Source organism: Mobula hypostoma, chromosome 18 (assembly GCF_963921235.1).
Source record: "Mobula hypostoma chromosome 18, sMobHyp1.1, whole genome shotgun sequence".
Taxonomy (NCBI): Eukaryota; Metazoa; Chordata; class Chondrichthyes; order Myliobatiformes; family Myliobatidae; genus Mobula; species Mobula hypostoma.
Window position 1 is genome coordinate 3,062,478 of NC_086114.1, and position 26,353 is coordinate 3,088,830.

General features: G+C 45.5%; 1 protein-coding gene across 1 annotated transcript in view; it reads left to right on the forward strand.

Moving 5' to 3' along the window:
* Positions 1 to 536: 536 nt before the first annotated feature.
* LOC134358286 (stromal cell-derived factor 1-like) overlaps positions 537 to 26,353 on the forward strand; it is a 33,039-nt gene continuing 7,222 nt past the window's right edge. The window contains exons 1-2 of the mRNA XM_063070322.1: positions 537 to 976; positions 20,113 to 20,230. Coding sequence (XP_062926392.1) covers positions 847 to 976; positions 20,113 to 20,230 — 248 coding nt within the window. The 5' untranslated portion in view covers positions 537 to 846. The remainder of the gene's footprint in view (positions 977 to 20,112; positions 20,231 to 26,353) is intronic.

The following is a 26,353-nucleotide window of genomic DNA, read 5'->3' on the forward strand; positions in this document are numbered from 1 at the left end:
CATCCCATGAATTCTGTTTGGATCTGTCTGCCTATTGGAATGATATGGCAAGAAGCCCACTTTAAAAGCAAGCTAATCGCCTGAAGGACAAAGTTTAAAAAAAGCCTCTGAAACAAAGAAACAAATAAAGTTATGATTAATAATCAGAATGAGTAGTTGTAGTAATAAAATAGGGAGTCAATCAGTTAATCTTCATTAGTGCAGACAGACGAAGATTACAGCTTGCGTCCTGTTATCAGGATCTGTCACTTTATTATACTCAAACTCCTAAATATTTGCTCCTTTGTGAATTGATTGAGAGGGAGTTCAAGAAATTAGTCTTCTTAAAATTTCTTAAAAACTTTTTTTGTACTTTTTTTCTGGCAGAGAAATATGATTTCCTTCTTTTTTTGCAGTGTCCTCAGACCCTGTACTTGAGAGCTGCAAGATAACACGCCTCTGTTTTGGGATCTGTCTTCTGCACTAACTTTACCAGTCAGTGAGCAAACCTGATCTGTGGGCAATCCCTCCTTGTCTTGCAAGGACAAATATGTTTACAGAGCTTACCCAGATGCACGTTAGAAGCTAATTGGACTGGAAGGCTGGTGCTAGGAAATTACTCTGAAATGGCTCTGCTCTGGACAGGCAACGTTAAAGATACCAGCTGGTCACCTGACCCTGGCTTGTCTCATGTGTATTTAGTTTTAGTGAGGAGAGCTGAAACTATTCCAATAATTGGGAAATAACTCAAAATGTAACCACCTTGCCAGTTTTTGATAAACTACCATCTTGGGTATTTTCATGATCCAATAAAAAGCTGGAATGGGGGTGGATTCTTTCCAAATGCAGAGATACAACTAGCTGGAAATGACTGAATCTGGGATTATTCAAACTCTGGTAGCTGTGCTGCACAAGGCTCTCGAACCACCCAACATGAATGTGAAACGTGTGCTGTTTGTCCTTCTGATTGGGATGACATGCATCGACCTGAGCCGTGGTAAGTAGTCACTACTCAGTAACTTTTTAACATCGATTTTCAGTGTGAATCACCCTCGCAGTCCTTTGTACACCTTGTCACTTTCAGAACTTTCCAGATTGTAAATCGAAAAATGTGCTTTAATAATATCAAATCAAAGATAGAGAGAAAACGCTTGTCCTCTGCCAAAACATTTTCTTGTTTTTGTACAGATTCCAATCTGGTTTTAACTAATGAAGACATTTTTCAAAACAACTGATTATTGCACTTTACTTGTCTCCTTTTCGCTGCATTCAGCAGGCCATTGAGAAGGAGTGACAGGACTCCAGTCTTAATCTTTCATAGCTTAAAAAATCACTAACGCTCCAAAATTAGCTCCAAGAAAAATTTTTAAACAACATGCTGAACTGTTCTGGTACTAAGTCATTTTAAATCCTGTAACAATTCCAAGTTTTTAAAACCATACTTAAAATAATTCTCCATCTTTAGAATTCAATTATCGTTAAGTGGAAGTGCCTGGGATTTTGTGGTCCTCCTGAATGTGTTGATTAGAGGTGTGTTTTCTGAAGTGAAGATAACTCTCCAAATGAATGACAGTAAGAAGGGCCCTGTTGCTGAAGCGGAATTAGGTGAGATTGTCAGACTGTGATGATGATCCGGGAGGCGCGGGGTGGGACAGTGATGGGACTCTCAGGGGTGTGGGTGCATTACCTGCTCAGGTGACAATGAAGCATGTCATTTGGGTGAAGAATGTACTCCAGTGCATTCACTACCTTGGAACTCCCTGCTGCTTTGAGATTCTGCATTTACTTCACAATCATATCTGAGGTTTCACTCCTTTCAGCTTTTTTTTGACATTCTGCTCTGCATTGGTTAACATCTGATGTCAGAATTTCCATGAAGTACATAATTAAAAATCCAACCCTTGTTTGATTTTTTTTGGGCATAAATGGTACATCAGTTCTCAAATACTTCACAAATAAAATAAGAGGAGACACAAGAGCAATAACCAAACTAGACTATTGTCAGACAAATCCTCCAGAGCAGAAGAATATTGTAGTATAAATTTTATCCGCAAAGCACACTTGTGAATGGCTTGTTAGTTTACTGTAAATTGGTTGGTTTGAATTGCTTTTAAATGGGGTTAGACAGAATTTCGCCAGGGTTGCAGTTTAAAGAGTAATTTCAGAAGAGCTCTCTGGTTGTTCTGTCTAAATGCACAATTTGATTGAGAAAGGCTGTTTGCTGCACAGATCCAGAATATTCTCACTTACATGAGATTGAGGCTTAATTATTGCTCCAGGAGATATTCATGTTTGCTGCTTACAGACTGGACACGACAAGCCAACTGAGTCAAAAGAGATCGACATTGTATCATGCCACATTACAGGTTTATCATGTGTAAAGCAATAGGTCCATAAATTTTAGAAGCAACTTAAATCCAAATCGGGGGAGTTGTAGATAGCTACTGAACGACTAGTCCCTGGTGTGAAATGCATCACAGTCTCTGGATGTGTTGGCTGTTCTCAGACAATGCAGTTTTGAGAAAGTTTGCGATCATAATGAATCCTGCCGCCTGGACTTTCAGACTGGTGCTGAAAATTAGGTGATCTAGTTGCCTGGACTATGATCACTGCAATCTGCAGACCGTAATTTCACTTTGAGAAATCAAGTCATCAAGTCAAGTCAAGTCACTTTTTATTGTCATTTTGACCATAACTGCTGGTACAGTACACAGTAAAAATGAGACGTTTTTCAGGACCATGGTGCTACATGTAACAATGCAAAAACTACACTGAACTACGTAAAACAACACAAAAACTACTCTGGACTACAGACCTACCCAGGACTGCATAAAGTGCACAAAACAGTGCAGGCATTACAATAAATAATAAACAAGACAATAGGCACAGTAGAGGGCAGTAGGTTGGTGTCAGTCCAGGCTCTGGGTATTGAGGAGTCTGATGGCTTGGGGGAAGAAACTGTTACATAGTCTGATCGTGAGAGCCCGAATGCTTCGGTGCCTTTTGCCAGATGGCAGGAGGGAGAAGAGTTTGTATGAGGGGTGCGTGGGGTCCTTCATAATGCTGTTTTATTTATGGATGCAGCATGTGGTGTAAATGTCTGTAATGGCGGGAAGAGAGACCCCGATGATCTTCTCAGCTGACCTCACTATCCGCTGCAGGGTCTTGCGATCCGAGACGGTGCAATTTCCAAACCAGGCAGTGATGCAGCTGCTCAGGATGCTCTCAATACAACCACTGTAGAATGTGGTGAGGATGGGGGGTGGGAGATGGACTTTTTTCAGCCTTCGCAGAAAGTAGAGATGCTGCTGGGCTTTCTTTGCTATGGAGCTGGTGTTGAAGGACCAGGTGAGATTCTCTGCCAGGTGAACACCAAGAAATTTGGTGCTGTTAACGATCTCTATGGAGGAGTCGTCGATGTTCAGTGGGAAGTGGTCATTCCGTGTCCCCCTGAAGTCAACAACCATCTCTTTTGTTTTGTTCACATTCAGAGACAGGTTGTTGGCTCTGCACCAACAACCTGTCTCTGAATGTACTTTTGAACCGCAAAATGAAACTTCTGAATTTTCTAAACCTAAGTGGACTGTCTCCGGAAGGATTGAAACTTGTCTCTCAAGAGTGTAGGTCTGGCACCTTGACGACGAAGGTCCACTATCGCTGGTGTTGACTCCAGACCAGTTTAAAGTGTCGAGGCTCCACAGCAGAAAATGAACAAATGATTAGCCCCATTTCTCAATGCTGACAAAAGTATTGAGTTAAATTAAAGTGCACAGGCTTGAGAGAAGAAAAAGTGCAAGTATTCAATACTGTCTGCCTGTGTTTGACTCATCTCCCTCTCTTGTTGCTATTACTATTGGGTGGGAGGTGAGAGTCTGGGGTCCTACACCACCAGGTTTGGGATCAGCTGTTGCCCTGCAGCCTTCAGGCTCCTGGACCATTTTCACTCCTCTCTGAACATAGAACTTAGAATAGTACAGCACAGTACAGGCCCTTTGGCCCACAATGTTGTGCCGACCCTCGAACCCTGCCTCCCGTATAACCCCCCACCTTAAATTCCTCTGCGTTGAACTGACTTCGCAGACTTACTTGTTTAATTTTCCAATTCTATGTACAGTACTCTATTATTCATTTACTCTTTAAATTATTTGCATGATCCTTTGCACATTGGACGCTTGTTGGTCTTTGTTGTGTGCGGTTATTGCGGATTCTGTTTCTTTGTTAGTGGCAGCCTGCAAAAAGATGAATCTGAGGCATAAGCATGGTAGACATTTGCTTCCGGTGGTGTAGTGGCATCAGCATTGGACTTCGACGACAATGTTCCCAGGTTCAAATCCAGCTGGTTCCTTGCACGCTTCCATTGTGCTGGTTTGAGCATCGAGCTAGCAACTCAACCTTGTAAAAAACAGACAAATGTGCTAAGGAAATGGCAAAAAATGCCACCCAATGCACCAAAAGTCGTGAAATTAAACAACGACGACATATGGTATGCATACTTTGATAATAAATTTACTTTGAGCTTCAATTGTGAACTGTTATGTGTTCTAATAAATTTCTTTCTGCATTGTGCCTCTCAGTTCAAAGCAACAAGTTCCTGCTGCTCAGGTCACTCAGAAGATTTTCTGTCACAGAATATATGTTTGTGGTCTTCTGCTGCTAACAGCCCATTCTGTGCATTCAGAGATGCTCTTCTGCACCACTGTTGTAACATGTGGTTACCTGAGTTACTGTCACCTTCCTGTCAGCTTGAACCAGTCAGGTCAATCTCCTCCGATTTCTCTCGTTAACAAATCTTTTTCTCCTGCAGAACTGCCACTCACTGAATATTATTTTGTTTTTGCACCATTCACTGTAAACTCCAGAGACTGTTGTGCATGAAAATGCCAGGAGACCAGCAGTTTCTGAGATACTCAAACTCCCCGGTCTGGCACCGAAAATCATTCCATGGTCAAAGTCAGTCTGATCACTTTTCTTCCCCATCCTGATATTTGGTCTGAACAACAACTAAATCTCTTGATCATGTCTGTATCCTTCTTTTGCAGAGTTGCTGCCACATAATTGGCTGATTAGTTATTTGCATTAACGAGCAGGTGTACAGGTGTATTTAATAAAGTGGCCACTGAGTGTACCTACCTATCAGCGCGGCCCACGTTTTCAGTTTCTCCGATAACGAGATAGATCAGGACTAATGTTCTGTTTACTAGACCTCACGGTGCATGTGAAGACAAGTAGTATTGGTCAGGTAGCCTAGAGGTTACCGCAGCACTATAACCCCTTGTGACGTTGGAGTTCAGTGTTCAATACTGGCATCTTCTGTGAGCAAATTTGTATGTTCCTCCCCGTGTGGGCATGGGTGTCCTCCAGATGCTCTGGTTTCCTCCAACAGTCCAAAGACATACCAGTTAGCAGGTTAATAGGTCATTGTAAATTGTCCTGTGATTAGGCTAGGGTTAGGTGCCTGTGTGTGTTGGTCTCTCTCTCACTTGCTGCTCCCAAAGGAGCGTCCCTGCATTCGAATGTTCTCTCTCTCCCTCAATGCTGTTGAAGGATGGTGCTGGAGCAAGGTTTGATCGATACCGTTTGTGGATGGGACTGTAGTTCACATCACGCTGTGTTTACTGAGGCTGCCTGCAGATAATGAACATAGAGCTGAACTGACTATAGACTCTTTGATTTTGTGTCTTATTTTCCATGTTTTTGCTCATTCTTTCTGCTGCCGTTTGCACGCCTTGTTTCTTGTACAGGGGTTGATGTGTCTCTTTGAATGGCTTTCTTGGTTTTCTTTGTTTCGCGGTTGTCTGTGGGGAGGTGATTCTCAGGGTTCTATAACCGTACTTTGAATCCTCTTGAAGTTGGTGAGTTGCTGACCGTTGCAGCTCGGTGGCTTGGGAGTGCCAGTTCTGTAGTGAATTTCTAAACAAAGTCTCTAAATTCTCCTCAACTGATAACTCACCAGATTTAGAAACAGCTTCCTGCCTTCTGCCATCAGAGTTCTAAACAGTCCATGAACCTGTGAACACGACCTCACTGTTCCTCTGCTTTGCACTATTTATTTATTTTGTAATTTGTAATAATTTTATCTTTGTACCGTAGTGCCGCCATATTTCATATCATACAACAAACATGATTCTGATAAACCACTGTTTTTACTGATGCCCTTCAGGGACAGAGTCCTGGCAAATAAGGAATGACAGACCCATGGAAAGTATTCGTTAGCTGCCCTCTAACACGGTTCAGAACAGTTAGCCAGAACAAGAGATTCTAGCCATACTGGAAATGCCACATTCTATAGACAAACAAGACATAAATAGCTGACTGTCAGTTCCAGCACATACTGTAATACACAGCTATAATAACGAGACAGTGTGCCAGCATCTTTATATTCATAGAAGGTTTTGCTTGTCACTGAACACTCTAAAACAAACTTCTACAGATGGACTGTTTAAGCTATTCCGACTAGATGCTTTGCAGTCTGGTATGGAATGTTAGAAGCTGCAGAGAGTAGAGAGCTCAGCCCAATACATGAACGCATCGGGAATATCCACAGGACTCAGTCTATCACGGACACATCCCTTCCCATCGGGAATATCCACAGGGCTCAGTCTATCATGGACACATCCCTTCCCATCGGGAATATCCACAGGGCTCAGTCCAATACATCACGGACACATGCCTCCCCACCATCAGTCATACCTACAGGAGGTGCTGCCTGAAGAAGGCAGTGTCCATCATCAAAGATACCCGCCTTCCAGGCCATGCCATCTTCCATAGGGCAGGAGATACAGAAGCCTGAAGACACACACCACCAGGTTCAGGAACAGCTACTTCCCTTCAACCATCTGGTTCTGAACCAATTGACATGACACTGCAGTTAGACTCTGTGACCGCTGTGAACACTTTACACTAGAATGGATGAGTTCTGTTCTAATTGTATTCTTTCTTACAAAAATTGTGTATGATTTCTATTTAAATTATATGAACCCTGCTTATCAGAGGCTCAAAGCCTGTAATGTTCCCGCAGATACTGTACGTTGTTCATTGCCCCTGTGCACTCATGGACTAGTGTGTCTGATGATCAGTGTGGCTTTGCTTTGCAATGGTTGTTACGCCATGCACATGTCTCCAGAGCTCACCTAGCCATGGATTCATGTCTCAGGACTGGAGGGGATGGTGTGGATGTTTTGGAACCAGAGTAATGCTTCCAAACACACAAGAGATTCAGCAGATGCTGAAAGTCTTGAACCACACATGCAAAATGCTGCAGAAACCCAGCAAGCCAGACTGCATCTATGGAGAGGAATAAACAGACAATGTTTCGGGCCGAGGCCCTTCATCAGGACTGGAAAGGAAGGGGACAGAAGCCAGAATAAAAAGGTTGGAGGGGTGGGGAAGTACAAGCTAGCAGGTGATCGATGAGACTAGGAGAAGGAGAAGGTGGGTGTGTGGGGAGGGGTTTGAATTAAAAAGCTGGAAGGTGATTGGCAGAAGAGGTAAATAGCTGGTGTTGCAGTACTGAATGTTGTGGACTTGCTGAGTTCCTCCAGCAGTCTGTGTGTATTGTGAATCCTTCCATACATCTGGTCTCCAGTGTTGCTGCAGCAGTTTGCATCCCAGCTGGATGGGGTCCAGTCTTGGAAGCTGTAGTCACATGGAGAGTTTTGAAGTTGAACAGGACCACGGTCTCAGTTCTGATTCGGGTATTGCCCACACTCCTTGATGCGTAACGAACCCTCAGAGTTGTGGTGCAATCTGTGCCAAATAATTTAACTGATGCCAGGCTGTGGTCTTGTGCTGTCTTCATGATCTTCAGCAGACTCCTTCACCGCAGGAAATGATCAATCAAACTGTGTAATCAGGATTGCATTCCCGAACAGTATGTATGAGAAAGATCAGATAATAAAAGCAGAGAGCTGGAGTCTGGTCCTCCAGAGACATACAGAATGCCAGTATTCTGTATTGAACTTCAATGTAAACGTACCAACAGCAGCAGTGATGTTACAGACGAACTAGCTGCATCTTCTGTTACATGAAGACCATTGAAAACAGGAGCAGAGCGAGGCCTTTCGGCTCATCCAGTTTCTGCACCATTCAATCATGGCTGATAGATTACCCCTCTCAACTTCATTCCCCTGCTTTCTCCGCAGAACTTTAACACCCTGACTAATCACGAACCTGCTTTAAATACACCCAATGACTCGGCCTCCACAGCCATCTGTGGCAATGAATTCCACCAAAATCACCACCCTCTGGCTAAAGAAATTCCTGCTCATCTCTGTTCTAAAGGGACATCCTTTTGAGGCTGTGTCCTCTGGTCCTAGACTCTCCCACTATAGGAAACATCCTCTCCACGTCCACTCTATCTAGGCCGATCAATATTTGATAGGTTTCAATTGCTTTGATTAGGGTGCATTCTACTGTGAGTCAGACAGTCATGACAACAGACCCTTCAGCCCATCTCATGCAAGCTGGCTGTGTTGCCTGGTGAGAGAGTCCTATCTGCCTTTGTTTAGCCCACAGCCCTCTAAACGTCTTCTCGACATATACTTCCCTGGATGGCTTTCAAATATTGCTAATGTGCCCACCTCACCCACTATTTCCGGCAGCTCATTTCAAATACTTTGGGTAAAGAAGCTGTCTTGGAAAACTTCCTTCTGATTTTAAAGCTATGCCCTCTTGTTTTTAGCTTTCAATCCCCGGGAGAAAAAGACTATGTTGTTCACCATGCCTATGCCTCTCATGATCTTATTGACCTCTGCTAGGTCACCCCTCAATCTTCAACTTTCCAGGGAATAGAGTCCTAGCCTATGAGACCTCCCCTGGTAATTCGGCTCCCCAATTCCAGGCAACATACTGGCAGATCTTTTCTGTACTCTTTCTGGTTTAATAACATCTTTCCTACAACAGGGTAACTAATCATAACTGTGCACACTATGCAAAATTTCATATATATATTTTATTTAGAGGGGCAGCACGGTAGCAGGTCCTTCTGGCCCAACAAGCCCATGTGACCAGTTACCCCATGCCGACCAATTATCCCATGTGATCAATTACCCCATGTGACCAATTAACCTAGTAGCCAGTATGTCTCTGGAATTTGGGAGGAAACCAGAGCATCAGAGGAAACCCACATGGTCACAGGGAAAACGTACAAACTCCTCCCAGACTGCAGCAGGAAATAAAACACTCTCTTATTCAAATAATTTTACGAGTTCGGAAACACGGACTCAACATTTATTTGATTCTGTCTTTATGACAATCAGCCATAGAAAATAGCGTGAAATTATCCTTGGGCCTTGGCGAATTGAGCCTCCCTACCAGATGTTTGACAAACTCGCCAAACCTGTAGGTGGTTTGGAGAGAACAGAAAGATAGTTACTCTACCACTTTTTTCAGCCAATATTATGACAAAAAGCTATACAAATGTTCCATATTATTTCCTTTTCAATCTGTTTTGAGAAAATCGATTGCTGGTAATGATCAAAGAGACATGAAGTAGGTGGGAGCTCTCTGTGCCATTGCACTGCCTGTGTCAATGGCCACTTTACCAGGCTGATTGTGGGTTACTCTTGTGGGAGAAGGAGCTCACACACGCAAAGGGATCTCATTCCTAAAGAGTTAACGCTTTCACCACACAGCACTTACATTGCTCTGCAATTTCTCATGTCCCATTGAAATGGGGAGTTTGCTCTTTTAAACTAGGACTCCATGAAGTGACATTGATAAATCAGGGCCTGATTTAATACCATGGGCTCTTGTCCAGAATTCCAGAGGACCCTCCACACAATCGCTAAAAATTGACCGGCAGTGTGATCCTCGGGGTATTTTGATCTTGACTGACTGATAATAAGCAGGGGTTCCCAACCATTCAAAGTTCAAAGTAAATTTATTGTCAAAGTATATATATGTCACCATATACGAGCCTGAGATTCATTTTCATGAGGGCATTCACAGTAAATACAAAGAAATACAATAGTATGAATGAAAGGCCATACATAACAAGATGGCAAATAATCAATGTGCAAAAGACAAGAAACTGTGCAAATACAAAAAAGAGAGGAAAAAATAAGGAATAACTATTGAGAATATGAGATGAAGAGTCCTTGAAAGTGAGTCTAAAAGTTAAGGGAACAGTTCAATGTTGGGGCAAGTGAACTTGAGTGAAGTTACCCTCTCTGGTTCAAGAGCCAGATGGGTGAGGGGTAAGAACTGTTCCTGAACCTGGTGGTGCGAATCCTGAGACTCCTGTATCTTCTTTCTGATGGCAGCAGTGGGAAGGAAGTATGGGCTTGATGGAGAGGGTCTTTGATGATGGATGCTGCTTTCCGGCGACAGCACTCCACGTAGATGTGCTCACTGGTGGAACGGGCTTCACCATGATGGACTGGGCTGTAGCCACTACATTTTGTGGGCTTTTCCATTTGAGGGCATTGTATTTCCATACTAGGCCATGATGAAAATAGTCAATATACCTTCCACCACACACCGACAGACGTTTGTCGAAGATTTAGATGTTAAAGGTTAATTTCTGTTATATTCATCAAAGTGTGTGTGAATTTGATGTTGAGGTGACGGATATTCTCAGTCTGTTTTGCATTCCCATGTCAGTGAAACTGACCCCAGACTGGCAAGTCTAGAGATCGCAGGATCATGCAGGCAGGAAGCTAGAGGTCCAGTGCACCCTAGGTGTGAGTCAGGAGTTCACACTCACGTAATCAGTGAGTCTGGGCTTAATACTGAAAGTCAAAGTCAGAAGATCATAGTCAGCGAGTCAGGAAGCCGAGGCCCAATGTCTGCCACTCTGTGAGTTGGACACTTGATATTTGCATGTCTGCCTAATGGTGTATCTGGAAGTTAGAGGCCCAGTGTTTGTGACTCTATGAGTTGGAGGACTGCTGTCTGGAAATCGGAGGCCCAGTGTCTGCGAGTCTGAGAACTGGACACCCAGTGGTGTACCTGGAAGTTAGAAGACTGATGACTATGAGTATGTGAATCTGGGCTATGGTTGGAGCTTAGGAGGCCAGTTTTTGTGTGTGGGAGGGAGGAAAGGGGCTTGATTTGCTGTTGGAGTTTTGTTTTGTTGCTGTTGTTGTGCTGTTTGGCACGCTATGTTGGTGTTAGAATATGCAGCAACACTTGTGGGCTTCCCCCAGGAGATGCTCGGACTGTGTTGGTTGTTAATGCAAAGGATACATTTCACTGTATGTTTCGATGTACATTTGGTAAGTAAATGACTCTGAATTTAGGAACACCAGGCTCCGGCTCAGGGAGTCACTCCTCTGTCCTTCCAAGGTTGCTGCTCCGATTGGTGGATTGACGGATTACTGAACGGTTTTCAAATCAATGGCTTAGATGATACACAAATCACAAACACCACCTGTTTAGTTTTGAAGCATAACAGAACAAAACGTTAAAGATAAACTGTTGATTAGTGCTACGTACGCAAGCCTCCAAGCTGATTGGCTTGACCCTAAGACGGATGACAGGAGCAGCCCACACAAACTGCTGCAGGAATTCAGTTTCATGTTGAGTTGACTCTGCTCTCCTCTCCATAGACGCTGCCTGACTTGCTGAGTTCCTCAAGCATTTTGTGTGTGTTGCTTTGGATTTCAAGCATCTGCAGACTTTCTCATACCTCCCATCATCCAATGCAAAAAATGTATTTAATTTAAAGAATGGCAATTAACTTACTTAAAAGAAAGATCATAGACCATAAGACATTATTATGATCAATATGATTATGATTATGGTTATGAGGATACACAATCCTTTTTTATTGTCACTTAGTAATGCATGCACTAAGAAATGATTCAATGTTCCTCCGGTGTGATATCACAGAAACACAGGACAGACCAAGACTGAAAAACTGACAAAAACCACATAATTATAACATATAGTTACAACAGTGCAAGCAATACCGTAACTTGATGAAGAACAGACCATGGGCACGGTAAAAGAAGTTCAAAGTCTTTCGAAAGTTCCATGATCTCATGCAGATGGGAGAAGGAAGAAAACTCTCCCTGCCATGTGCTTCCAGTGCCACAAACTGGCCGATGCAGCATCCTGGAAGCATCCCGACCACAGTCCGACTCTGAGTCGTCCAAAAACTTCGAGCCTCTGACCGGCCCTCCGACATTGAGCACCGCACACCATCTCTGCCGAGCGCTTCGATCCCAGCCCCGGCCGCCAGCAACAAGCAAAGCCAAGGATTTGGGGCCTTCCCTCCGGAGATTCTCGATCGCACAGTAGCAGCAGCAGCAAACCGGGCGTTTCAGAAGTTTCTCCAGATGTTCCTCCGTGCTTCTCACGTCTGTCTCCATCAAATCAGAATTGTGAACGGCCCCCTATTTAACAAATATGATATCATTTCACCGGAAAGGCCGTGCGACATAGGAGTACCATTAGGCCATCTGGCCCTCGAGTCTGCTCCACCATTCAATCATGGCTGATCCTTTTTACTTCTCAGCCCCTTCTCCCTGTAACCTTTGATGCCAAGTCCAATCACGAACTTATCAATCTCTGCTTAAGTACACTGAACGACCTGGCCTCCGCAGCTGCATGTGGCAACAAATTCCACAAATTCACTACCCTTTGGCTAAAGAAATTTCTCTGCATCTCTGTGCCCTCTTGTCCTAGACTCTCCCACCATGAGAAACATCCTTTCTACATCTACTCTGTCCAGGCTTTTCAACATTTGAAAGGTTTCATCAATATCCCCCCTCATCCTTCTGAATTCCAGTGAGAACAGACCCAGAGCCATCAAATGTTCCCCGTATGATAACCCTTTCATTCCTGGAATCATCCTTGTGAACCTCCTCTGGACCCTCTCCAATGCCAGCCCATCTTTTCTAAGATGAGGGGCCCAAAACTGTTCACAATACTCAAGGTGAGGCCTCACCAGTGACTTATAAAGCCTCAGCATCACATCCCTGCTCTTGTATTCTAGACCTCTTGAAATGAATGCTAACATGGTATTTGCCCTCCTCACCACCAACTCAACCTGAAAGTTAACCTTCAGGGAGTTCTGCACAAGGACTCTCAAATTCCTTTGCATCTCAGATTTTTGGATTTTCTCCGCATTTAGAAAATAGAGTGAAATATGTCATTTGAGTTAACAATCAACACGGCCCAAGAATGCGCTGGGACAGCCCAGAATACCCTTAATGCTTCCAGTACCTACCAAGCATGTCCAGAACTTAGTAACTCTAACCTGTACATCTTTGGAATGTGGGAGGGTACTGTAACACCTGGAGGAAACCCATGTGGTCGCAGGATGGACCTACAAACTGACACGTACAGAGGCAGGAATCGAACCCCAATCACTGGCACTGAGAGGCAGGAATCGAACCCCAATCACTGGTACTGAAAGGCATTACTGTAACCACCATGCTGCCGTGCATTTAAAAGGGAATTGCATCACACTTGTTATGTTGCATCATTAGACATATTGTACAGTATCATCCTTTTGTGTGAAACATATCGAAAGGCCAAGATAGAGAAAGACATGGGGAGGATGTTTCCTATAGTGGGGGAATATAGGACCGGAGGGCACAGCCTCAGAATCGAGGGACATCCCTTTTAGAACAGAGATGAGAAGGAATTTCTTCAGCCAGAGGGTGTTGAATCTGTGGAATTAATTGCCACAGAGGCTGTCTGTTATTGAATATATTTAAAGCAGAGGTTGATCGGCTCTTGATTAGTCAGGGCATCAAAGGTCACGGGAAGAAGGCAGGAGAATGGGGTTGAGAGGGATAATAAATCAGCCAGGATGGAATGGTGGAGTAGACTCGATGGACTGAATGGCCTAATTCTGCTCCTATGTCTTGTGGCCTTATGTATTTACCACTGACCATTGCTTGTAACTCTATTGACTGGAGGATGTCTGTTCCCACATTCTGGCTGACCAGATACAGAGAGATCTGGTGTGTTCTGGTAAATCACAGGCAGAGGCTTCCTTGACAGAGTAAATAAATCGGGTATTAATAGGCAGGCTCAGGAGGGGAACTGTGCCAGAAGTTCCTGTCTTCGTGAGTTACCAGAGGGAACAGTTTCCACCTCATGATTTTCTTGGAGAGTTTGAAATCAAAATAGGAATCAGGTTTATCAAGACTGTCTTATATGATGTGAAATTTATTATTTTGCAGTAGGAGTACAGAACAAAAACATAAAATTACTATAAATTACAAAATAAAAGGAATAATAGGGTAGTGTCCATGGGTTCATGGACCATTCAGAATTTGGATGGCTGAGGGGAAGAAGCTGTTTCTGAAGCATTGAGTGTGTGTCTTCAGGCTCCTGTACCTCCTCCACAATGGTAATAATGAGAAAAGGGAACATCCTGGATGGAGAGAGTCCTTAGTGATATCCTTGGTGGTTCAAAGGTTGAAAGGTTTATTTATTATCAAATAAATAAATTATCTGGCGAACAGAGCGTAGGTGTTCAGCGAAATGATCTCCCAGTCTGCGTCAGGTCTCGCCAATATATACAAGGCTACATCGGGAGCACCGGACGCAGTATATCACCCCAGCCGACTCACAGGTGAAGCGTCGCCTCACCTGGAAGGACTGTCTGGGGCCCTGAATAGTGGTGAGGAAGGAAGTGTAAGGGCATGTGTAGCACTTGTTCCGCTTACTTCACCTCACCTTGTTCCCATTCCCATTCCCATTCCATGGGAAAAGACTAAGGAGCTGGTGGTAGACCTGAGGAGAGCTAAGGCACCCGGTGACCCCTGTTTCCATCCAGAGGGTCAGTGTGGACATGGTGGAGGATTACAAATACCTGGGGATACGAATTGACAATAAACTGGACTGGTCAAAGAACACTAAAGCTGTCTACAAGAAGGGTCAGAGCCGTCTCTATTTCCTTTAACATCTGCCGGACGATGCTGAGGATGTTCTATGAGTCTGTGGTGGCCAGTGCGATCGTGTTTGCTGTTGTGTGCTGGGGCAGCAGGCTGAGGGTGGCAGACACCAACAGAATCAACAAACTCATTCTTAAGGCCAGTGATGTTGTGGGGATGGACCTGGACTCTCTGATGATGGTGTCTGAAAAGAGGATGCTGTCCAAGTTGCATGCCATCTTGGACAATGTCTCCCGTCCACTACATAATGTACTGGTTGAACACAGGAGTACATTCAGCCAGAGACTCATTCCACCGAGATGCAGCACAGAGCGTCATAGGAAGCCATTCCTGCCTGTGGCCATCAAACTTTACAACTCCTCCCTTGGAGGGTCAGACACCCTGAGCCAATAGGCTGGTCCTGGACTTATTTCCTGGCATAATTTACGTATTACTATTTAATTATTTATGGTTTTATTACTACTTAATTTATTTATGGTGCAACTGTAACGAAAACCATTTTCCCCCGGGATCAATAAAGTAAGACTATGACTATATCTATGACTATGACTAATCTCACTCCTTCCAAACGCTCTGCTCTCCACTCCCTCCGCACTAATCCTAACCTCACTATAAAACCCGTCGATAAGGGGGGGGGGCTGTTGTAGTCTGGCGTACTGACCTCTACCTTGCCGAGGCACAGCAACAACTCATGGATACTTCCTCTTATTTACCCCTCGATCGTGACCCCACTAAAGAGCACCAGGCCATTGTCTCCCACACCATCACCAACTTTATCCGCTCAGGGGATCTCCCATCCACTGCTACCAACCTTATAGTTCCCACACCCCGCACTTCCCGTTTCTACCTCCTACCCAAGATCCACAAACCTGCCTGTCCAGGTCGACCCATTGTCTCAGCTTGCTCCTGCCCCACCAAACTCATTTCTGCATACCTCGACACTGTTTTATCACCCCTTGTTCAATCCCTTCCGACCTATGTTTGTGACACTTCTCATGCTTTGAATTTTTTTGATGATTTTAGGTTCCCTGGCCCCCGCCGCTTTATTTTCACCATGGATGTCCAGTCCCTATATACTTCCATCCCCCATCAGGAAGGTCTCAAAGCTCTCCGCTTCTTTTTGGATTCCAGACCTAACCAATTCCCCTCTACCACCACTCTGCTCCGTCTAGCGGAATTAGTCCTTACTCTTAATAATTTCTCCTTTGGCTCCTCCCACTTCCTCCAAACTAAAGGTGTAGCCATGGGCACCCATATGGGTCCTAGCTATGCCTGCCTTTTTGTTGGCTTTGTGGAACAATCCATGTTCCAAACCTATACTGGTATCTGTCCCCCACTTTTCCTTCACTACATCGACGACTGCATTGGCGCTGCTTCCTGCACGCATGCAGAACTCGTTGACTTCATTAACTTTGCCTCCAACTTTCACCCTGCCCTCAAGTTTACCTGGTCCATTTCTGACACCTCCCTCCCGTTTCTTGATCTTTCTGTCTCTGTCTCTGGAGACAGCTTATCTACTGATGTCTACTATAAGCCTACTGACTCTCACAGCTATCTGGACTATTCCTCTTCTCACCCTGTCTCTTGCAAAAACGCCATCCCCTTCTCGCAATTCCTCCGTCTCTGCCGCATCTGCTCTCAGGATGAGGCTTTTCATTCCAGGATGAGGGAGATGTCCTCCTTTTTTAAAGAAGGGGGCTTCCCTTCCTCCACCATCAACTCTGCTCTCAAATGCATCTCTCCCATTTCACGCAGATCTGCTCTCACCCCATCCTCCCGCCACCCCACTAGGAATAGGGTTCCCCTTGTCCTCACCTACCACCCCACCAGCCTTCGGGTCCAACATATAATTCTCCGTAACTTCCGCCACCTCCAATGGGATCCTACCCACTAAGCACATCTTTCCCTCCCTCCCTCTGTCTGCTTTCTGCAGGGATCGCTCCCTACGTGTCTCCCTTGTCCATTCATCCCCCCCATCCCTTCCCATCGAGCTCCTAGCACTTATCCTTGTAAGCGGAACAAGTGCTACACATGCCCTTACATTTCCTCCCTCACTACCGTTCAGGGCCCCAGACAGTCCTTCCGGGTGAGGCGATACTTCACCTGTGAGCCGGCTGGGGTGATATACTGCGTCCGGTGCTCCCGATGCGGCCTTCTATATATCGGCGAGACCTGAAGCAGACTGGGAGACCGTTTCGCTGAACACCTACACTCTGTCCACCAGAGAAAGCAGGATCTCCCAGTGGCCATACATTTTAATTCCACATCCCATTCCCATTCTGATATGTCTATCCACAGCCTCCTCTACTGCCAAGATGAAGCCACACTCAGGTTGGAGGAACAATATCTACCTCTACCTTGCCGAGGCACAGCGACAACTCGCGGATACCTCCTCTTATTTACCCCTCGATCGTGACCCCACTAAGGAGCACCAGGCCATTGTCTCCCACACCATCACCGACTTTATCCGCTCAGGGGATCTCCCATCCACTGCTACCAACCTTATAGTTCCCACACCCCGCACTTCCCGTTTCTACCTCCTACCCAAGATCCACAAACCTGCCTGTCCTGGCCGACCTATTGTCTCAGCTTGCTCCTGCCCCACCGAACTCGTTTCTGCATACCTCGACACTGTTTTATCACCCCTTGTTCAATCCCTTCCTACCTATGTTCGTGACACTTCTCACGCTCTTAAACTTTTCGATGATTTTAAGTTCCCTGGCCCCCGCCACTTTATTTTCACCATGGATGTCCAGTCCCTATATACTTCCATCCCCCATCAGGAAGGTCTCAAAGCTCTACGCTTCTTTTTAGATTCCAGACCTAATCAGTTCCCCTCTACCACCACTCTGCTCCGTCTAGCGGAATTAGTCCTTACTCTTAATAATTTCTCCTTTGGCTCCTCCCACTTCCTCCAAACTAAAGGTGTAGTTATGGGCACCCGTATGGGTCCTAGCTATGCCTGCCTTTTTGTTGGCTTTGTAGAACAATCTATGTTCCGTGCCTATTCTGGTATCTGTCCCCCACTTTTCCTTCGCTACATCAACGACTGCATTGGCGCTGCTTCCTGCATGCATGCAGAGCTCGTTGACTTTATTAACTTTGCCTCCAACTTTCACCCTGCCCTCAAGTTTACCTGGTCCATTTCCGACACCTCCCTCCCCTTTCTAGATCTTTCTGTCTCTGTCTCTGGAGACAGCTTATCCACTGATGTCTACTATAAGCCTACTGACTCTCACAGCTATCTGGACTATTCCTCTTCTCACCCTGTCTCTTGCAAAAATGCCATCCCCTTCTCGCAATTCCTCCGTCTCTGCCGCATCTGCTCTCAGGATGAGGCTTTTTATTCCAGGATGAGGGAGATGTCCTTCTTTTTCAAAGAAAGGGGCTTCCTTTCCTCCACCATCAACTCTGCTCTATAACACATCTCCCCCATTTCACGTACATCTGCTCTCACTCCATCCTCCCGCCACCCCACTAGGAATAGGGTTCCCCTGGTCCTCACCTACCACCCCACCAGCCTCCAGCTCCAACATATTATTCTTCCGCCACCTCCAACGGGATCCCACCACCAAGCACATCTTTCCCTCCCCCCCCGCTGCTTTCCGCAGGGATCGCTCCCTACGGGACTCCCTTGTCCATTCGTCCCCCCATCCCTCCCCACTGATCTCCCTCCTGGCACTTATCCGTGTGAGCAGAACAAGTGCTACACATGCCCTTACACTTCCTCCCTTACCACCATTCAGGGCCCCAAACAGTCCTTCCAGGTGAGGCAACACTTCACCTGTGAGTCGGCTGGGGTGATATACTGCGTCTGGTGCTCCCGATGTGGCCTTTTATATATTGGTGAGACCCGACGCAGACTGGGAGACCGCTTTGCTGAACATCTACGCTCTGTCCGCCAGAGAAAGCAGGATCTCCCAGTGGCCATACATTTTAATTCCACATCCCATTCCCATTCTGACATGTCTATCCACCGCCTCCTCTACTGTAAAGATGAAGCCACACTCAGGTTGGAGGAACAACACCTTATATTCCGTCTGGGTAGCCTCCAACCTGATGGCATGAACATCGACTTCTCTAACTTCCGCTAATGCCCCACCTCCCCCTCGTACCCCATCTGTTACTTATTTTTATACACACATTCTTTCTCTCACTCTCCTTTTTCTCCCTCTGTCCCTCTGAATATACCCCTTGCCCATCCTCTGGGTCCCCCCCCCTTGTCTTTCTTCCCGGACCTCCCGTCCCATGATCCTCTCGTATCCCCTTTTGCCTATCACCTGTCCAGCTCTTGGCTCTATCCCTCCCGCTTCTGTCTTCTCCTATCATTTCGGATCTCCCCCTCCCCCTCCAACTTTCAAATCCCTTACTCACTCTTCCTTCAGTTAGTCCTGACAAAGGGTCTCGGCCTGAAACGTCGACTGCACCTCTTCCTAGAGATGCTGCCTGGCCTGCTGCGTTCACCAGCAACTTTTATGTGTGTTGCTTGAATTTCCAGCATCTGCAGAATTCCTGTTGTTTACCTTATATTCCGTCTGGGTAGCCTCCAACCTGATGGAATGAACATTGACTTCTCTAACTTCCGTTACTTCCCCACCTCCCCCTCGTACCCCATCCATTATTTATTTATTTATTTATTATTAATTTTTTTTTTCTTTCTCTCTCTCCTTCTTCTCCCTCTGTCCCTCTCTGGGCTTCCCCCCTCACCCTTTCTTTCTCTCTAGGCCTCCCGTCCCATGATCCTCTCATATCCCTTTTGCCAATCAGCTGTCCAGCTCTTGGCTCCATCCCTCCCCCTCCTGTCTTCTCCTATCATTTCGGATCTCCCCCTCCCCCTCCCACTTTCAAATCTCTTACTAGCTCTTCTTTCAGTTAGTCCTGACGAAGGGTCTCGGCCCGAAACGTCGACTGTACCTCTTCCTAGAGATGCTGCCTGGTCTGCTGCATTCACCAGCAGTTTTTTTTTAAAAGAATTAAAATAAAGAGTTTTGTAGATCGATGGGAGTAGACAGTTTAAATGGTTTTGGCATGGACTAGATGGGCCAAAGGGCCTGTTTCTTTGCTGCACTTTTCTATATCCTCCATACCAGGCAGTGATGCAACCAATCAGAATGCTCCCTGATGCGCATTGTCTGCAGGCCATAACTGGATTTGCAATTGCAGTTGAAAACTTATTGTGACAGAGTTTGCATTTTGTCTTTCTCTCTATCTGCTTCTCTCTCTTTCTTTCTCATTCTCTGTCCCCCTCTTTCTCTTTTCCTTCCCTCTTTTTCCACAGAGAAGCCATCCTCGATAATGAACAGATGTAAGTGCAGAGGAGGTACATTGCGTCTTGGCCCGAACAGCATTCAAAAGTTGACTGTTCTTCCGATTCCAAACTGCCCCCTGCAAATCATGTAAGTTCTAATAATCTAACATTTTGCTGTTTAAATTACACTTATTGCTACTACCTTAAAACAAGATACTGTGAAGCAGTTTCCCTGATGAATCTGTTAATGATGCCTGCACTTCGGATGGTTTTAAACTCCCTGGCAGGTTGCCAAGATGCCTCACTGGTGAGCGGGGAGAGGGTATTGAACTGAATGCGGCATCTGCACAGGTGCCCAGCCCAGACTCTTTCTTGCAGCTGTGAAATTCTTTGTAGGGCTGGCTCCCACAGTAGGTGAGTGGGGTTTGGATGAGTACCCTCTGCCCAGGATGGACACACCGACCAGCACTAGCTCACAAACCCTGCTCATGTGCTCCTGGGACTCGGCACCCCTCTCTTTAAACTGATCCAACCTTTCCCCTTCTGTTATAGAACATAGAACAACGCATAGCACAGGCCCTTTGGGCAGCAATATCGTGCCAACCTTTTAATCTAAGATCAGCTTAACCCTTCCCTCCCACAGGGCCCTCCGTTTTCTTTTCCCTAATGCATCTGCTTCTGCCAGCACCCCTAGCAGGGTGCATCATGCACCCACCACCCTCTGTGTAAAGAACCCCCTATACTTTCCTCCAAACACCTTAAAATGATGCCCCCTGCCCTGAGAAAAAGTCTTTGGCTGTCCACTCTAACCATGGCTCTTATCATCTTTTACACCTCTGTCAAGTCACTTCACCTCTCATATTCCTTCGCTCAAAGGAGAGAAGCCCTAGCTCGCTCAGAAACTCTTAGGCACATGGATGGTGAAAAACTGGAGGGCCACGTGGGAGGGAAGGGTTAGATTGATGGTAGAGTAGGTTATAGGGTCAGCACAACATTGTGGGCTGAAGGGCCTGGATTATGCTGTAGCCAGATGGAATGTGGTTCTGATGAAAGTGCAACATCCCAAAGGTGTGTCCAAGCCTCTGGGATGTGAGAGGAGAGTGGAGCACCCAGTGTGAAACTACACAGTGTCTGGGAAAACGTGCATGCTCCACACTGACAGTGTCTGAAACAGGGGTTCTGATAAACGGTGGGGGGGGCTACATACATCAGTGTGCAGAAGTTTTCAACACACATATAGCGAGACTTTCACCTAGTTCTGTAGTTACACGCTGGTGATAATAAACCTGATTCTGATTCTGACATGGGTGAGCCCAGAGAACTGGAATCTGGGTGACCTAGAAATGGAACCAGTGGTGTGCTGGGGCCTGGAGGGGAGCTTCCGTAGACTGGTACTCCATCAGAACCAAAGATGAAAACGTGGAACAGCCACCAGATCCCATATGGACGGGAGAATAACATCCAAAGTTAATTGCTTCAAGAGCATCATTTTCTAGCTCCAAATGCTTGGAAAAGATACAAAACAGCTCAGGCTGTGAGACCAGAGTCCCTACAGCAGCTTGTGAGCTGGAGAAATGACAATACATTGCCGAGTATCTGGAACTTGTACCAGGCCAACTCCCAAACTCAGCAGACCAAGTGTCCACAGCAGACAACAGAGGGGCCTCCCTGTCAGGAGCACCTTTCAACTTTTAAGGTGGAAAAAGTCTGATAAATGCAGTCAGGGTAGACAAATGGAATCTTCTCCCCAGAGAGGAAATGACAAAACACAAGAACACTCATTTCAGGTGAGAGGGGGAATGTTCAAAAGCTACATATACGGTGACCTCTTTTACCTGGAACAGACAGATAGAATGCTGGTTTTTAGGAGCCTTTTGAATAGATTCATGAATATGCAGGGTATGCAGGACATAGATCATGTGAAAGGTGAAATGATTAGTTTAAATTGGTATTGACTTTGGCACAGGCAACATGAGCCAAAATGTCTGTTCCAGTGCTGTGCTGTTCTGTGTTCTATAAACACAAGAGACTCTGCAGATGCTGGAAATCCAAAGCTATGCACGCAAAACGCTGGAAGTCCGAAGCTACGTACACAAAGTGCTGGAAATCCAAAACTACGCACACAAAATGCTGGAAATCCAAAACTACGCACACAAAATGCTGGAAATCCAAAGCTACGCACACAAAATGCCGGAAATCTGAAGCTACGCACACAAAATGCTGGAAATCTGAAGCTATGCACAGAAAATGCTGGAGGAACTCAGCAGGTCAGGCAGCTTCTATGGAGATGAATAAACAGTCGACAGTTCAGGATGAGACACGTCTTAAGGACTCGGGAGGAAGGGGGAAGATGCCAGAATAAGTAGGTGCAGTGAGGGGAGGGAGTAGAAGCTAGAAGGTGACGGGTGAAAGTAGATGGCTAGGGAAGTGGGGTAGGTGGATGAATAAAAAAGCTGGGAGGTGAGAGGTGGAAAAGGTCAAGGGCTGGAGAAGAAGAAATCTGATATGACAGGGGAGTGGAACATAGGAGAAAGGAATGGAGGAAGGGCACCAGGTGGAGGTGATAGACAGGTAAGAAGAGGAGGTAAGAGGCTAGAGTGGGAAATGGAAGAAGAGGGAAGGCAGAAGGAGAAAATTACCAGAAGTTGGAGAAATCAGATTCCATCTAAAAGTGTCTTTAATACCATTAGATATAGGAGCAGAATTAGACCATTTAGCTCTGCCATTTCATCATGGCTGATCCACTTCCCTCTCCCCTTACCCTTTCATGACCTGACAAATCAAGAATCTATCAATGTCTGCCTTAAATATACCCAGCGACTTGGCCTCCACGGTCGCTTATGGCAACAAATGCCACAAATTCAGCACTCTCGGGCTAAAGAGATTCCACCTCATTTCCATTCTAAGTGATGTCAGTTTGTTCTGAGGCTGTGATCTCAGGTCCATTTGTGGAGATCCAGAGTTCACAAGTTTTCCAAAACCCACCAGCCTGACCGTCTCACTGACGATGCCGTGAGAGCTCGGACAGTAATGTCCAGCTCAGGAGCGGCCATTGTTCACGTTATGGTCAAGTAAAGGTCAATAGAAATGTTATCGATCTACAAGCACACCAATTCCACAGCTTTGGTCTAACTTTCAATGTATTCACACTGCTATTGTCCTTCAGTCCCCTGGGTGTCTGTGACCATATGACATACTGTAGGAGCAGAATTAGACCGTCTGCTTTGCCATTGGATCATGGCTGATAATCCCTCTCAACTCATTCTCCTGCCTTCTCCCTCTAATATGCAATGGGCGTCTGGAGGGGGCAGGTCAGGCAGATGCAATAATAATATGTGAAAGACTTTTGGACAGGTACATGACTAGGAAAAGTTTACATACATAGAACATAGAACAGCACAGCACTGGAACAGACTCTTCACTTTCTGTGCTGATTTTAGTGGGATATTAATGCACAAATATAACAAACCCCAGGTTGGGGCTGTTGAAATGGGCGACGTAAATCCCTGGTGCATCTAATCCTGGGATGGATCACTTGGCCCACCCATCATTTGTGGAGTTCCACAGTCCACAAGTTTTCCAACGCCCACCAGCCTGACTGTCAGACTGATGATGCCATGTGTGGCTCAGACAGTAATGTCCAGCTCAGGAGCAACCACTGTTCACATTATGGTCAAGTAAAGGTCAATAGAAATAATGCCTGATCTGCAAACACATCAATTCCACAGCTTTGGTTTAGCTTTCAATGTATTCACACTGCTGTCGTCCTTCAGTCCCCTGGGTGCATCAGTGCTAACGATGAACTGCACATCTGGAAACACTTAGACCCGCCACCTCCCAGTTGTCTGGCACCGACAGCAAGTTGTTCAGCGAAAGGTCTGAGCAGATTGTTTATTTTGTATTGTTGATGGGGGTGTGAATTTTCCAGCTTATCCAGTGCCCAGAAAGAATGTGAAATTGGGAAGTGTCCTCTTTTCCATTTATGATCACTAAGGGAATACTAGGTTTTTGTTTGTACAATTCATTTAATTCTCTTACACTGTCATAAGTCCTTGTAATGTTAAGGAAGGTATAAATCCTCTTGGGTGCCACAGTAATGTAGTGGTTAGTGCGATTGCTATTACAGGTCAGGGCATTGGAGTTTAGAGTTCAATTCCGACATGTCCGTAAGAAGTTTGCACATCCTCCCTGTGAACACGTGGGTTTCCTCCAGGTGCTCCGGTTTCCCCCACATTCCAAAGACTGAGGTTAATTGGTCTTTGTAAATTGTCCTGTGATTAGGCTCAAGTTAAATTGGTGGGTTGCTGGGCACCTCAGCTTGTTGGGCTGGAAGGGCCTGTTCTCCACTATCTCAAAATGAACAAATAAATAAATAAATCCCACTGGTAAAGGTGACCTTCAGTCACTAAATTATCAAGATTTTACTCCCTGGAACATAGGAGAATGAAGAGAGATTTGAGGAATACAGTACAAAATTATGAAGTGTATAACTAGGGTAAATGCAAGCATGATTTTTCACCAAGGTTGGTAGAAACTAGAACTAGAGGTTATAGGTTACGGGTGAAAGGTGAAATATTTAAGGGGACCCTCTTCACTCAGAGGCTGGTGAGAGTGTAGAACGAGCTGCCAGAGGAAGTGGTAGATGGGGGTCTGTTTTCAGCATTTCAGAGGTTCAAAGGTCAAATTTAATATCACAGAAATGTATACAATATACATCCTGAAATTTTTTTTCTTTGCAAACATCCATGAAAACAGAGAAGTGCCCCAAAGCATGAACGACAGTTAAATGTGAGAACCCCAAAGCCCCCCCCCCCAGCTTCCCCTCCTGCATGTAAGTGGCAGCAAGCGATCCCCCTCCCCCCACTGGCAAAAATAAATGCGCATCGATGCTATCACTGAGCCCAAGCGTGTGCTAAGCAATAGCAAAGACACAAACCAAAGTTACCCCAAAGGCTTGGCATTTCATCTGAAATTCGACAACCCACAGGTTCTCTCTCTCCCTGCTATATCCAACAGAGAGCTCTGTGTCTGAAGGTCTTCGGGCCCACAGCGAAAGATTTTCTGGCCTCCCCGACAACACACGAGTCTCCTGCCATGACACCAGCCCTTGATCCGCCCGTCTCCAGAGCCCCGAGATCTTAGGCTTCTGAACACGATTGAGATCCCAAGGCCAAACCCTTGGCATGTCGAATAGCGGCCAGTCGTGGAACCCCGAGAACGGGTCCCATTCCCACAAAGAACTGAAGCCTGCATGTAACTCCAGGTCAGGGTCTTTGAAAGAACCCTGAAAGGCAAAAATAAAGATATTAAAGGTAGAGATATTTGGAGAAGTACATGGCCGGGAGGGGTACAGAGGGCTATGTCCAGGTGTAGATCGATAGGACAAGGCATGGTCATGGTTCAGCATGGACCAGATGGGATGAAGGGCCTGTTTCTGTGTTATAATGCTTTCAGCCCCAGTAACTTGTAGAACTAGACAGTTTTTTGTATTTTGCAACGTAGCACAGCATATACAGGAATTTTGGAAGTGAAAGCTGCTCGCCAAAAGTTACCGGGAAAACATCTTTGCATATTTCAACATAAGGTGAATGAAACTGCTCAGACTCTATGTGAACTTGTTGGCTTGAGGGAAATGAAAACAGCATAGAAATTTTTCCTCGCTGCTGTTCCCCTCAAGTAATGAAGTTCCTATAGAATCCTAGAAGTTTCGTCACCTCACATTTCTCTGTCTTTTGCTCTAAAGGAAAATTGTCAGTAATTTTGACAGAGAAATATAATATTAAAAATTGAGTGCAGTAGTTTCTGTGCATTTTGGATTATAATTGATGTCTGGCATTTTGTTGCAAACTGAGATGTTCAAATTCCATCAACTTACTCATTAAATCTCTGAGAGCTGAAGGAGAGAATTAGGGGGTTTCTCAGAACTCCTTCAATTTCACTCTGAACTTTACTCCCCGGGTCCCTGAGCACTCCCCGCAGCATTGTTAGTCAAACTGCCAGGGGCAGAATGCAGACTTTCTCCTCGCACATGTTCCAATCTCATAGTCATGCAGCAGGCAAGTAGGCCATTCAATCCACCATATCCTCTGCAATGAGTTGCCACTCATTACTGTTGATCCTATCGTCCAGCACTAGGCGCACCTCTGTCCATTCTCCAAGAGTTTATTGAGACACCTCTTTAATCCGATCACCGCCACTCCTTTCCCAGTTTAGATTATGAATGCACCAAGTTATGGACTGATCAAGCCTATGGGCATCAAAGGTTAAAGGG